General features: G+C 41.1%; 1 protein-coding gene and 1 pseudogene across 1 annotated transcript; one reads left to right on the top strand and one right to left on the bottom strand.

The window, feature by feature from the left end:
- Positions 1-1,669: 1,669 nt before the first annotated feature.
- On the top strand, positions 1,670-6,831 carry LOC108392184 (WD repeat and SOCS box-containing protein 2 pseudogene; annotated as a pseudogene).
- A 2,600-nt stretch (positions 6,832-9,431) lies between these two features.
- Positions 9,432-12,425, bottom strand: LOC118966974 (olfactory receptor 2W1-like). Its single transcript, XM_036990637.2, is given in 3 exon segments — positions 9,432-9,548; positions 9,550-10,385; positions 12,314-12,425. Coding segments are annotated over 3 exon segments (1,065 nt in total).
- Between the last annotated feature and the right edge of the window lie 2,244 nt (positions 12,426-14,669).

Genomic DNA, 14,669 nt, shown 5'->3' with positions numbered 1-14,669 from the left:
GTGTTTGGAGAGGGACATTGGGGTAGGGACCAGGAGGGTAGATTGATCTTGCCAGAAGCATTAGGACAGTACCTGCTTGCTAATCTGCATAAGTCCACCCATCTAGGTGGAAAAAAACTGCTCAGCCTTTTCCAGTCTGCGCAGTTGGTGTTTCCCCACCAGAATGAGGTGACTCGCCAGATCATGAAAAAATGCAGTAGCTGTGCAATGCTAAGATCAGCCCCAAGAGGGCTGCACCCAGCAGGTACCTGGGAAAGGGGGAGGGCTCCAGGGAGGAATTGGGAAATAGACTTCACCGAAATAAAACCAGGGAAGTATGGATACAGGTATTTGCTAGTTATGGTAGATACTTTCTCTGGGTGGGTGGAGGCCTTTCCAACCAAGCATGAGACTAGCCAGGTAGTAGCAAAAAGATTAATTGAAGAAATCATCCCCAGATATGGGGTCCCTGAAGCAATAGGTTCCGATAACGGCCCGGCTTTCGTTAGCAAAGTCCTGCAAGGACTAGCCCTAGCTTTGGGAGTAGATGGAAGTTACACTGTGCTTATAACCCACAGAGCTCTGGGCAGGTAGAGAGAATGAATCGGACCTTGAAAGAGACCCTTTCTAAATTGGTATTGGAGACTGGTGGGGACTGGGTGACTCTCCTTCCCTTAGCCATCTTCCGCGCTCGGAACTCCCCCTATGTACATGGTTTAACTCCATTTGAGATAATGTATGGGGCCCCTCCACCTATAACTCGACGAGTGCAGCTTCCCGATGCAGAGGACCCGGCCCCTGACTATCTGAATGTGTTGCAAGTTCTTGCTAAAGTGCAGCAAGAAATCTGGCCCCTGATCAGAGCATATTATGAGGGCGGGAAAATTCCGAGCCCGGAACATGGCATAGTCCCAGGGGATATAGTATGGGTCAAAAGACATCAAGTGAAGACTCTCGAGCCCAGGTGGAAAGGACCTTATGTTGTATTGTTTACCACCCCCACTGCTCTCAAGGTTGATGGTATCGCTCCCTGGGTACACCACACCCACGTTCGGAAGGTCCTGCCTCGTAAAGACCCAGGGGCCTGTAAGGAAAAGTGGAAGGTGCAGCAGCATCCTGCCAATCCCTTGAAACTACACCTAAGCCGAAGATGAAAGGAGCCACATTTCGTCGAGGCAATGGGACCAGCTCCTAGAAGTTGTCCATCCAGGAAGCCTATCGTCCAGAGGACCTTTCGGTACCTCATCAGTTCTGGGTGAGAGACCCTGTCTACGTGAGATGACACAGAACGGGGACCCCCGCCGGGCCCGGATTGGTGGGTAACTCAGACTAATAACCCCCTCAAGCTTCGCTTGTATAAAAAGAACCATGCTATTGGTGAGTCTGATGCTCCTGCTACCTCCAACCCACCAGAACCCTAACCCCCATGTCCCCTATCAGCTCACCTGGGAAATAGAGAACTGGGAAACTCATGAAATATACAACCGCACTTCCCACACGAGTCCCTTAGGCACGTGGTTCCCTAACCTGTACTTTAACCTAGATAGAGTAGCGGACTTAGAAAAGAGAGGCGGAAAAGGCAAGAGTCAGCATTCAGGCCTCCCTCTTCCCTGCGCCCCTCAGTTCTGTCCTGTTGGAATGGGAGGAGGAGACTGGCGAGAAAAGCAGCGCAGAGTCTCTGTGAGTCGAAATGGGTTTTATGCGTGCCCAGGATTTCGAACAGGGCCAGCGAAGCAGCAGTGTGGAGGGGCTGAGGCCCGATACTGTGCACGCTGGAGTTGTGTTACCACCAATGACGGGGAGTAACTCCCAGCTCATCACTCTCTCATTTGTTAAACCATGCACCCGAACTAGGTACAGCCCAGACTGTAATCTGCTGAAGCTCCAGTTCACAGAACAAGGAAAAAAAAAAAACACCCAATGGCAGACAGGGTTAACCTGTGGCCTATATCTTTATCAGACCCCTCCCTTTGGAACCCTTATCCGAGTCAAATTAAAAGTTGAGCCAATAGTCAAGAAAGCCTTAGGTCCCAACCCGGTCATAAATCCTCAGAAACCTTCAATCCAAGACAAGGGCCTGAGTAAAAAGGATGAAAAAATGCTGACCAGAACGCTTGCTCCAGAGCCCACGAGAGGACCGAGTCCATCGACCTCTGGGTTATGGGCCCAGCACACCCCCTCCGGGTTAGATAATCCCATGTGGGAAATGGTGCAGGCAGTTGTAGAGATTCTTAACCACACCACTTCCTCCCTCACAGATCCCTGTTGGCTATGGTACCCAGGTTCACCCCCCTTCTATGAGGCAATCGGGATAAATGGCTCCTACACTATCAACAACTCCCATCCCACTTACTGGGATGGGAGACCGTGGGGACTTACAATCGCTCAAGTCTCAGTCGTTGGTACGTGTGTAGGCACAGTCCCGACGACCCAGAGCCAGTTATGCTCCTCCTATAATAACACTACGTGGGAGCAGGGAAAGTGGATTATACCCTCCTCGGGCTGGTGGCTCTGCTCAAAGACAGGCCTCACTCCGGCCCTATCCACCTCTGTGTTCAATGCTAACAGTGAGTTTTGTGTGCTGGTGGCCCTTCTACCTCGCCTAATGTATCATTCTCATGAATCTCTCCTTTCTTATTGGGAAGAAAGGCTGAGCCCCCACCGGAGCAAGAGGGAGGTTGTTACCACCCTGACCATTGGAACCCTCTTCACCCTAGGGATGGCAGGGGCAAGCACGGGGGTTGCAGCCCTTGTAACTCGAGAAAAGGGGCTCACAGCCCTGAGGCTGGCAATCGACAGAGACCTAGAACAACTCCGACAGACAATATCAGACCTAGAGCAATCCCTCACCTCCTTGTCCGAGGTGGTCCTACAGAACCGAAGAGGCCTGGACCTCTTGTTCTTAAAGGAAGGTGGGTTATGCGCAGCCTTAAGAGAAGAGTGCTGTTTCTATGTAGACAAAACAGGTGCAGTCAGAGATTCCTTGGCCAAACTGAAAAAAGATTTAGAGAAGAGGCGTAAAGAATATGAAAGTAGCGAAGGCTGGTTTGAGTCTTGGTTCAAAAACAAGCCTTGGTTTGCTACCCTTCTCTAGGCCATTGCGGGGCTGCTCGTCATCCTGCTGTTGCTGTTTATGATTGGCCCGTGCATAATTAACAGGCTTGTTAAGTTTGTGCAGGAAAGAATTGACACTGTCCAACTCTTAGTCCTTCGTCAAAGGTATCAGGACCCAGATGCCGCTGTGGAAGATTCCACAGTTTAATCAAGAAAAGGGGGGAAATGTAAAGGAGTGCAGAGAGCATTAAGAGTCAGGAAAAAGAACTAATAAAACTTAGCTAAACCTTAACAGCAGACCATTCCGGAATAGTAAGAGATTCAATGTCTAAACTTAGAGAGAGACCAGATCAAAGGAAGAGAGAGTGAGAGGCCTGCCAAGGGCTATTTGAATCCTAGTTTACTAAATCCCCATGGTTTACAACCCTGATATCCACCCTGGCAGGGCCCTTGCTTATTTTTATACTGCTTCTCACTTTAGGTCCCTGTATCTTAAACCGGCTAATAGCCTTTGTTAGGGAAAGAGTGAGTGCTGTTCAGGTGCTAATGCTGAGACCGCAGTATCATTCACTCACACAGCAGGAAGAAATAAACATTCCATGATTGGAATGGTCAAAGGAAAGTGGGGAAATGTAGAATCTAAGCATTAGTAAGATTAGTAAATTAGCATAAGCATAGCCATCTTAGAAACCTAGAAACCATTTTCTGAGAGTGTGACTCAGAGAAAACAAAAACAAAAACAAAAAAACAAAAAACAAACCCTGGGCCTGGGTAAGGCCTTGAAAAACAAGTTAATCATGAGCACCGGGTGGTGGGCAGCTGTGACCCTTGGTCAGCTAACCTTGGTCAGTAAATCTTACATACCAAGCTTATCGTGCAGAACCTCCCTAACCATTGAGTAGTAGTCTTACCCTGCCCTTGCTTAACCCCAGGATATATGTCTTGCAAGAATAATGTATAGTTATAGAAAATTGCTATGAGTTAAGTGCTTTGAAATTGCTATATAAACCCTTGGCTCTGAGTGCTCGGGGTCCTTGTTGAGACCCGCTGCATTGGGCTGACTTGGACCTCAGCTAGCTGGCTGAATAAAGACTTTGCTTGAATTTGCATCTCTATGCCTGTGTAGTTTGTTCTCTGGGGAAGCCTCGGAAGCCTGGACCCTAACAACAGGGGTCCCTCTCAGGTTTAGCAGTAAACCTGCCTGGAGTGTTGAGTTTGCATTCCTTTCAGGAGGAAATGCCAATTCCAAACTACTCCCTGAGGAGTGAAGGGTTTGGACCCCATGTTATCACACCAATTTTTAAGACATCTAAAAGAGGGAAGGATCCTCAGACCTCCCAGCTCTGAAAGCCAACAAGGCTTGTGGGGTTCCATGAGACCCACAAGACTGTAACAAACAAAGGAGTTGTTACCAGATGTGTGTGTGCCTGCCATGGCTATCCCCCTAGGCTCATTGGAGAGGGAGCAGGCAAAATTGCTCATTCCCCAGTCTTTCCTTGAAAGAAATCTGTCTGTATACTTTGAGAGCTTCTGCTTGAAGGTCAGGCTTCTAATTTAGGGGGTGGCTGTGGTACTCCCCAGAGCCTGGGGAAACTGGGAGGCACCTTCCCTGTCATCCCCTCTAGTCCACTCCAAGTCATCAGTATCTCCCTTGAATAAGCTTATACACAAGTTGGAGCAGCAGCTTTTGTGTTGTAGCCCAAGGTACTGGTCCCCAAGTAACCTGGCTCTGAGTGCCAATGGGGCTTCCATTCAGGAGTCACACAGGGCTGAAGCAAACCAAGAAATACTTCTTATCTGGCTAACCCCCAGGGCTCAGCACAGAGAGAGCAAGCAAAAATGCCCATCTTCCAGTCTTTCTCCAAGAAGGGTGGGTCTAGTGGCATTTAAAAGCAGCCGCCTGGGGTGTCAGGCTTCTTCTAATTTAGCATACATCTAGGGTCTGGGCACATTGTCCTTGGACACTGGTTAAACCAGCTGATGTCTCTCTTGTGTTCTCCCTTCTGCCCACTCTGAGTCCTCAGTGTTTCCCTGGAAGGAGCTTCACATACATCAGATGCCTCAGCTTTTCCTGCTGCCCAAGGGACAGGCCCCCAGATCATCTGGCTCTGCTAACCATGGACTCTGCATTCACAAGTCCCACAGGACTGTAGCAAACAAAGGACTTCTTTTTAAAAACTTCAGATATAATTGACATAACATTGTGTAGGTTTAAGATATACAGTATTGTTTTGATATGCTTATATATTACAATGTGATTACCACCATAGTGTTAGCTAACACCTCTATCATATCACACAACTACGATTGTTTTTGTAGTGAGAACATATAAAATCTAGTCTCTTAGCAGCTTTGAAATTTATAATACAATATTTTGACTACAATCACTGTTGTGCATTGTATCTCCAGAATTATTACATCTTCTAGTTGCATGGTTTAATTTTTAATCTCTTTTCCAAATTTTAGTTTTCTTGAGGAGCCTCCATACTAGCTTTCATAGTGGCTGAACCAATTTACATTCCTGTCAACATGCACTAGGGTTCTCTTTTCTGCACATTCTTGCCAACACTTGTTACCTTTTGCTTTATGATGATAGCATTTCTAATAGATTCCAGGTGATACCTTATTGTGGATTTGATTTGCATTTCCCTGATTAGTGATGTTGAGCATCTTTTCATATATCAGCTGGACATTTGCATGTTTTCTTTGGAAAAATGTCCATTCAGGTCCTCTGTCGATTTTTAAATCAGATTGGCTTTTTTTGCTTTTGAGTTGTATGAATTCTTTAGCTACTTTGGATATTGACCCTTTATCAGGTATATGATATGCAAATATTTTCTTCCATTCCATAGCATCCCTTTACATCTTGTTGAAAGTTTTTTATTGTGCAGATTTTTAGTTTGATATAGTACCAGTTGTTTATGATAGGCAGATAAAGATTTGGAAGGTGCAGACAGTGCTCCTGCTTTCGAATCTTTGTGGCCACCAAGATGTCATGAGAGATCTGAGCTTCAATCCTAGTAGCAGTTTGATTTTGGTCCCTGCATCTCAGGAAAAGACTCTGTACATCCGAGGTGAATAAATATGGAACAGATTCAGCTGTTATCAGGCTACCTGCAGTGGGCTTACTGCTGCTCCATTTTCCAGACTGTAGCATGCTGTACTATGCAGCTGGAGAGAAGTCAGTCGTGCTATGGAGAATGTGGTCCTGCATGTTAATCTAGAGATCAGAGGGTCACCAAAGCAGTGTTGTTTCTTGTGACTGCTCCCCCAACTCTGCCTGTTTGTCACAGCTTCTAACAATACCAAAGGATCATGTGAGACCCCTATAATGGTGAGAGGCTGAGGTCACTCCACCACACCTAGAATGAACCCCACCCCATGGACAATAATGATGTCCACATTAGCTTCCTGAGATCTGAGTCTTCCTCTCCCAAAGGCTTGTACCTTACCACAATGGCAGATGATGGATTCCTCAGGATTTGGGCCCTGGAACTGAAAACTCTAATTGCATTTGCTCCTGTGACCAATGATCTTTTCTGCACATTTTTTTCCCCACACGGTGGAGTTATTGCCACAGGGACAAGAGATGGTTACATCTAGTTCTGGACAGCTCCTAGGGTCCTATAATCACTGAAGCACTTATGCCAGAAAGCCCTTCCAAGTTTCCCAACAATTTACCAAGTAATAGCACAGCCAATCCTCAATAAAATGAAAGACTTGCTGCAAACAGGACGTTTAAAGCAATGCTACATCATCTTACTGGTTTTCTCTGTAGAGTATAACTCTTCCTGGTAAAGGAGTAGTTGGAATAATGCAGAAAACATCTTGGACTGAAGTAGAATTTCTCTTTGGGATCATGACTAGAATGTAGTAAATCCAGATTCCAGTGGCTTAGACATGGATATTTTTCTCCATGATTTGTGAAAGTTGGTCATTCCACTTTGGTGGAAACAGAGCCTTATCTTAAGTGGACCTAAGTCTTCAGTCCATTTATAAACAGTAATGTTGAACTCTTTTTAGATCATTTCGATTCAAAGTGCATTTATGGATGTTGTTTTGATAAGAGAAGTAACCTGGCCTCAAGAGCCTCTCTGTGGCAGAGAAGTTTAAACTCTCTCCCCTGGGAAGTCTGACTGCTGTCCAGTACTTCCAACTGTTGTGTGTAGATGCAGTGATGGCATTGTTTAACGTTCTCTCCTGCTGTGTCAGAGATGCTTTGAGGATTTGGCAAGTGCTTTCCTTCCTTTACTCCCCTCTAACCGACAGGACAGAGTTTTCAGGGAACTGTCTAGTATGAGGTAGTAAATGAGCTTTACTAAATTACAGATGACTGAGATTGATACAGACACCATAACTGACTTTTTCTTTTTGAACTACGGTGTGTATGTGCAGGAGAGGACAAATTTGTATGTCCTCTTATACAACCTAAACTGCATGACTGTTCAGATGGCTACCAAACTGTCAGTGTTTGCCATTCATTAGCATATTTATTTGTATTTCTCAGTAGATGGTAAGGTACAATTACTTTGTATTTTTCTCTATGGTTTTAAAGAAACATGTGTGGAGGTTTTAAAAACCAGTGAAGGTTCCTATGGCCAGGATTCTCACCTGGCCCTGGTCGGCTTACTCACTACACATGTGTGGGCAATATGTTATTGACTCAAAGAGCTCTGCCAGTGCTCTGGGTTGCATGGCTACAGAAGAGCAGAGACTGGAGTGGTGGCAGTGCTGAGGACAGACACTGAGATGGCTGCAGGGATGGATAGGCCTAGAGGCAGAGACGGGCTTGCTGCATGCAGACTCACTCTGAGTGGGTGACCTGCCACCGTGGGAATAAAATTGGGTATAAACCCTTTCATGCCAAGAACATTCCACTGTCAATTTTTCAGTCTCATTGAATCCATAGTGAACTTGTTTGGGGCTGAAACCCGTTGATTGTCAAGACACATTTAATGGGTTTAATTGTAATTTAATGTAATGGTTTGAGCTATATACATTTATTTTGTAGAAATAAAAGAGAGGTTAAGTAATATTGGTTTAATTTGCAACCCTATACAGAAGAGGTTTAAATAAACCAAAGAAAAACTAAAATTAGACATAAAGAGGAAAACAAAATATTATAGGCATTAAATGTAGTTTTCTCCTAAGAGCCCATTACTATTACATTTTTGGTGTACTGAGATAAATGAAGTTAGAAAATGACTTAATGTATTTCCTAATCTTATTAATTACAAATTGTATTAAGAGCAAGAGCAAACTTCCCAAATAAAAAAGTAATGGGTGGGGTTGCTAGACCACATACATCAGGACTATAGAATTTATATTCTCTCTGTGGACATTTTTTTTGGGCTGGTGAACTATTTCTGAAGGAAACTAGTTTTATCACATGTAAAAGAGGTATTATATGGGTGATAAAGGCATTGACAATATCTGATATCAAGTTAAATATATTTTTTGTGTTTTTCTGACTAGGAAAGTTAAAATTATCCGGTGACTGTTTCCCTACACATTTCAAGAATTATGAAGTGAGAGAGGAGAAAATATTGTGCATCTAGATTGGTTATGATTATTAAATAATGGGACCTTTAGAAAAAGGTACCAGTTCAAAGTTTAATTCAAAATTTATGTCTGTATTTCTCAATATTTATGTAAATTCCATGATTCCCTAGACAGTCCGATGTCAAAGCCTAACTAATCTCAAACTGGTCATATTGTTGATTGAGACAATGATGGAATAAATATTTCATGAATAAGAAATGAGTAAGATAGAGTTGTCATCTTAACTTAATTAAATCGCCTTAGTTTATGCATTCTCACTGCCCTGTATCATGATAAAGAAGTAGTAGACTTAAATAACAAAGATCCTTTATTCAAGATATAGATATCAAGTTCCAGCAAAGAATGAATTGTTCCAGGTGGTACTTATGACAATTCCTTTCCTTACAGATTGAATTGTCCTCAACAAACATACATAAATGGATGACATCACAGGAGAGTTAATGTAGAAAGTCATATAATATACACACCATAAAATATATTAAATGATTCATTCAGGTCTATATTTCTGATGACCCAAGCATTAACATTGAAAATGCAAAACTGAATAACCAAAGTTTCTATGGGTTCTAGAATCAATCAAATGCAATTAATTTTATGTCAACATCCACTTTGTGTTATATTTCAAATAAAAATACAAATTCTTAATGTTTTTTTTTAAGGCAATGATTAGAGCTAAAAGAGCCAAGTAGGATGGTTATATTGTTTGCACCCACAAAATGTTTGTATGCAGGAATTATTATGTTAATTGATCTCTGTGATCTAGGAGTGACCTGTCTCAGTAAAAATTAAAGACAATTAGAAAACATATTTAACCACCTTTCCAGTGTAATATTTTTCTATGACTTCCAGTTCCTCTTCAGTTTGGTGGATTCATGGTCAACTCTCATCAGCTTCTTCAGTGCATCCTTCATGTCCTTATTCCTCAGAGTATAAATGAGAGGGTTGAGACTTGGGAGTGATGATGGTGTAAAAGAGGGTGAGGAACTTGCCCTGGTCTTTGGAGGCACTGTTACCTGGTCTCAGGTACAGGTAGATAATACTTCCATAGAAGATGGACACCACAGTGAGATGAGATGCTCAGGTATTAACTGCTTTTTGTTGACCTGCTTTTGACTTCATCCTCGGCACAGCTTTGGCAATGTAGCTATAGGATATAAGAATGAGGATGAGAGGTGTAAGGACAATGACAATGCCTAAAGCAAACACAGACATTTCAACAGTTGTGGTGTCAGTACAAGCTGTCTTGACCATAGCTGGCAACTCACACAAGAAATAATCCAGGAGGTTGCTTCCACATCGAGGCAAATTCAGGGTGAGTGTGCATAATACTACAGAATTGGCCAAGCTAATACTCCAGACCATGATAATCATCTTGAGACATAGATGTGGGTCCATGATCACCAAATAATGCAAGGGCTTACAAATAGCTATCAAACGATCATAGGACATAACAGCCAGGAGAAGGCATTCAATGGAGCCCAGCCACAAGTAAACATAGAGCTGAATGACACAGCCCACATAGCTGATGGTCTTGTCATGTCCCCACAAGTTAACCAGCATCTGAGGGACAATGCTGGTTGTGAAACATAGATCCAGGAAAGATAAATTCCTTAGGAAAATATACATTGGTGTGTGGAGTTGGGAATCCAGGAGAGATGCAAGAATGATGGGTGTGTTACTGACCAATGTAATTAAGTAGAAGACAGCGACAATTCCTGACAGGACCATCTCCAGTTTAGGATGGTCAGAGAAACCAAGAAGAATAAAACCATTTAGAGAAGTATTCTTTGCTTTGGTTCATAGTCCTTCAATGTTCAAATCCTAGAAAGAGAGGAGCTGAGGAGGACGTGAAGGAGGATGAGGATGGAGATAGCTAGAAGAAGTAGGAAGAGGAATAAGAGGAAGAGAAGAAACATAAAAACCAACAAATTAAAAAATAACAATCAAATATGGAGCTAAACAAATGAAAGAATTTACATTAACAATTAAAAATTAATGGATAAGAGTAAATATTATAGCCAAGTAATCTGGTATTTGTTGTAGCTTCTTTTCTGGTGATGAGTCTAATATTATATTTTTATTTAGGTGAGCTTAAGGAGTTTACTTTCAAACTCGTTCTGAATTTTCTCATATATGTATTTGGAAGTTTGGAATACAACTGTCTCTAAAATGATGTGACCCTCTGATTTTCTACAAACCTCTTTGGCTTGGTAGAGTGAACATATTCTTTTACTTGGTCAGTGAATTCACTTATAAAATCTAATTATATGGCTGATGTTGGAATGAAGAAGTGTGTTCTTCTTTTTCTGTACCTTAGTGAATGACATTTTGCTATTCCCAATCTGTTATGTAGGAATATGATATTTATCCCTGGCATCTTTATTTCTCTCATACCCATACCCTAGGTCATCCCTATCACCCCATCTCATCCCCATCAAAACTAAATTGTATGAAATTGTATGCAAATGTAAATGGAATGTAAATGAATGCAAAAATATATATTAAGTACCTGTCACTTCAAAAATTTCCATCATCACTACCCCAGTCCAAAAAAAGTACAATTTTGGTGAGTGGTATTGATCATGGGGAAAGCCATGCATGTATATGTATGGAGTGTATGGGAAATCTCTGTATCTTCCTATCAATTTTGTTGTAATCCTAAAACTGTCCTAAAAGATAGTCTGAAAAAAAGGACAAAAGATCTTAGAAAATAAGTGATTGGAAATAATAGTTTAATATCACACTGATGCCTTTATTCCCTGTTGATACAGTACAAAAATTGTGTTTTTTGTTTGTTATTCATTTCAAGTATGTTTCCTGAATATTTGAAAGAAGTTACTTCAAACTGACTCTGATTCAAAAGTAGACACATTAAGACTAACTGACTACAGTAAATGAATATGACAGATATATCTGTTTTGAGAGAGTCATTTGGTGATTTTCTCAGAATTAGCTTTTCAAGAATCATGATTTGCAAAGCATCTATTCTGCCACTAACTGAGTTGGACAGAAAGAAAAATAACCGAAGTGTATTGCAAACAGTTACACACTATTCCAGTTCTATAATGTCTGAATAGGGGAATGAATAAATAAATAATACTTATTTTGACAGACATGTGATGTATGTGTCTCTTACTTCTGAATAAGAGCTTCATTTAAAGCTATATGAAAACCAAAATGAAAATTCTTTATAAAGCCAATTCCATGCTGTTAATTCCTTAACTATTTCCATTGTCCCAATAGCCTCCAAAGATTAATTCAGGAAGGAAAAATATCCTTCTTCTGCTTATTAAAAATCTGACATAGGAAAGCTTCAAATAACTTTTCATGCACATTATGAGATTTAGAAGTGGATCAAAAATATCAGAGTCATTCCTAGCTTTACAGTCTTCATGAATAAAATATTATATTTCTTCATTTTCAAGTTAATCTGTTTGTTTTCCTGTCTTATTTCTGTTGAATCAAAACATCTGAAATCACAAATCAAGAAACAGCTTCCGCTCTTCCTCTTAATAAAAAATAAAATAATTTTTCCTTCGTAATATAGATAAAAAGGAGAATTTCTCCACAGAGATGTACAAAATTTATTCTAAGAGTTCTGAAAGAAAACCGGAAGAATTGGTCCATATAGGTCTAATTCCTTTTTTTCTACTTACCATACATAGTTTTACCAACCCAGGCACACCATTTTCCAAGACATATTAAAGATGAACATTACTGTGATCCAGACAGTTCCCTTGATATTCTGCTTCTTGACCAGTGTGGAACCCACACTGTGGAGAAACAGCTCCTGGTGAAGCACTTGCTCTCCAGGGCTGTAGCTCTCTCATGCTTCCCCTGCAGAGCTACTCTGAATTTTGCCTTTTCTGGAGTGTGTTAAGGTACAGATTCTGGACAGGACTCCTCCTACCTGAACATGTGACCTCAGATGACCTCAGATAAGGGGATGAAACCTGTCACAAAATCTTACTACTTGTTCTGACTTTAGATCATTCTGCAAACAGGTCTTTATCCTACAGATACATTATGAAAAACAATCATTAATTAAGAAGAATAATTGAATTAAATTTCCCAGTGTAGCTTGAAAACCTAAATCACCAAGAAAGATTTTCTAAACCATCTGTAGTGTATCCAGTTGACTCAGTGAAGTGCCATAGAAAAAGCCAGCTAATGAAATGGCTGGAGAATTAAACCATAACTTGATATTTCACTAGATGAATTTAATAGATATAAAACTTATTCAATATGAAGGAAAGGTATAGGACAAAGGAATGAGAAGATGCATATTTAGAGTTTTTCTCTAGGTAGTGAATGTATCACAAATAAAATTTGCTATTAAATAGTATGGAGTTCTGACAGTAGAATTATAGTATATGTTAACTCTGTAAAATCATCTTGCCATTAATAGTACATACAGATTGAGAAATAAATCTGCCTAGAGCAGATGCCATTTAAATAACTTCCTATATTTTTCTCTTGTTCCCAAATTCAAAACAGTTATCTGTGAAAAAATGTTCAACCTGCAAAGCCCCAAATTGTAAATTGAGGATCATAAGGATTATATTTTTTCAGTTCTAATGTGCCTTTTTCTTGATGGCCATGGTAGGTAATTCAAATATATCAGGATGTATAAGTCCTAGTTTCATTTGTGTCTTAGAGGTCACTATTTAAACCTTAAATTCTGGAGTGAGTATGTATTCTGAGGATTATTATGGGTTGGTGTGGTGGGCAGGAAGCAACATCACCCCGGAAGTGATGTCTCCCAAAAATGACATTACTGGATTCAGGCATCAGGAAGTGATGTCCCTGCTAGTGAGATCACAGGAAGCAGAAGTGACAACACTGGATATGAGATCACTCTGGAAGTGGCATCATTGTGAGCCTGTGTATGTAAATTGTGCTCAGAAAATAAACTGTTACTTGTCCGCCACCAGGGGTCAGTGGACCTCCTGATCCCAGCTTTGGTGTCTGTTTCTTTCTTATATCTTTCTCTGTGTTTTCCTTAATCTCCTCATCCACTCCTCTCAGGTTCAGGTGGTTTGTGGAGCTGGTCTCTGCAGGTGGCACCCAAACAGGGACCTAAGTGAAGGGGACCTGAGAAGAGTCAGATCTTGCATAGACAGCAGGCAATTTAAGTGAGGAGACTCCTGTAGGAGAACACATGTACCTTGAGGTACGGACTGAATTAAGTCCAGGGGATTGTACGGGGGTGTTAAGAGTCAGGAGTAAAACATGGGATAGCAAGGCTCAGAGGACTGTCGGGTTGACCATAAAAATTTTAAACTTTTTTCAAACTTTTTGAATTTACTGAGGCTCTTTTTGTGGCTGAGCATGTGGTCTCTTCTGGAAAATGTTCCATGTGCACTTGAGAAGAATGTGTATTCTGCTGCTTTTGAGTGCAGAGTTCTGTGGATATCCGTTAGGTCCATCTGTTCTAATGTGTTGTTCAGTGCCTCTGTGTCCTTACTTATTTTCTGTCTGGTTGATTTGTCCTTTGGAGTGAGTGGTATGTTGAAGTCTCCTAAAATGAATGCATTGCATTCTATTTCCCCCTTTAATTCTGTTAGTATTTGTTAAACATATGCAGGTGCTCCTGTGTTGGGTACATAGATATTTATAATGGTTATATCCTTTTGTTGCCTTGACCCCTATATCATTATGTAATGCCCTTCTTTGTCTCTTGTTACTTTCTTTGCTTTGAAGTCTATTTTGTCTGATACAAGTACTGCAACACCTGCTTTATTATCCCTATTGTTTGCATGAAATATCTTTTTCCATCCCTTCACTTTTAGTCTGTGTACATCTTTGAATTTGAAGTGAGTCTCTTGCAGGCAGCATATAGATGGGTCTTGTTTTTGTATCCATGCTCTAAGTCTATGTCTTTTGATTGGTGCATTTAGTCCATTTACATTTAGAGTGATTACCAATAGATATCTACTTATTGCCATTGCAGGCTTTGGATTTGTTGTTATCAAAGGTTCAAGGGTAGCTTCTTTACTATCTAACCGTCTACTTAACTCACTTCTTACACTATGATAAACACAGTCTGATGATTCTTGTTATGTGTCATATTG

The sequence above is a fragment of the Manis javanica genome, chromosome 16, assembly GCF_040802235.1.
Source record: "Manis javanica isolate MJ-LG chromosome 16, MJ_LKY, whole genome shotgun sequence".
NCBI classification, from domain to species: Eukaryota; Metazoa; Chordata; class Mammalia; order Pholidota; family Manidae; genus Manis; species Manis javanica.
Note: the sequence above shows the minus strand (reverse complement) of the source record. Positions and strands in the feature narration are given on the sequence as shown.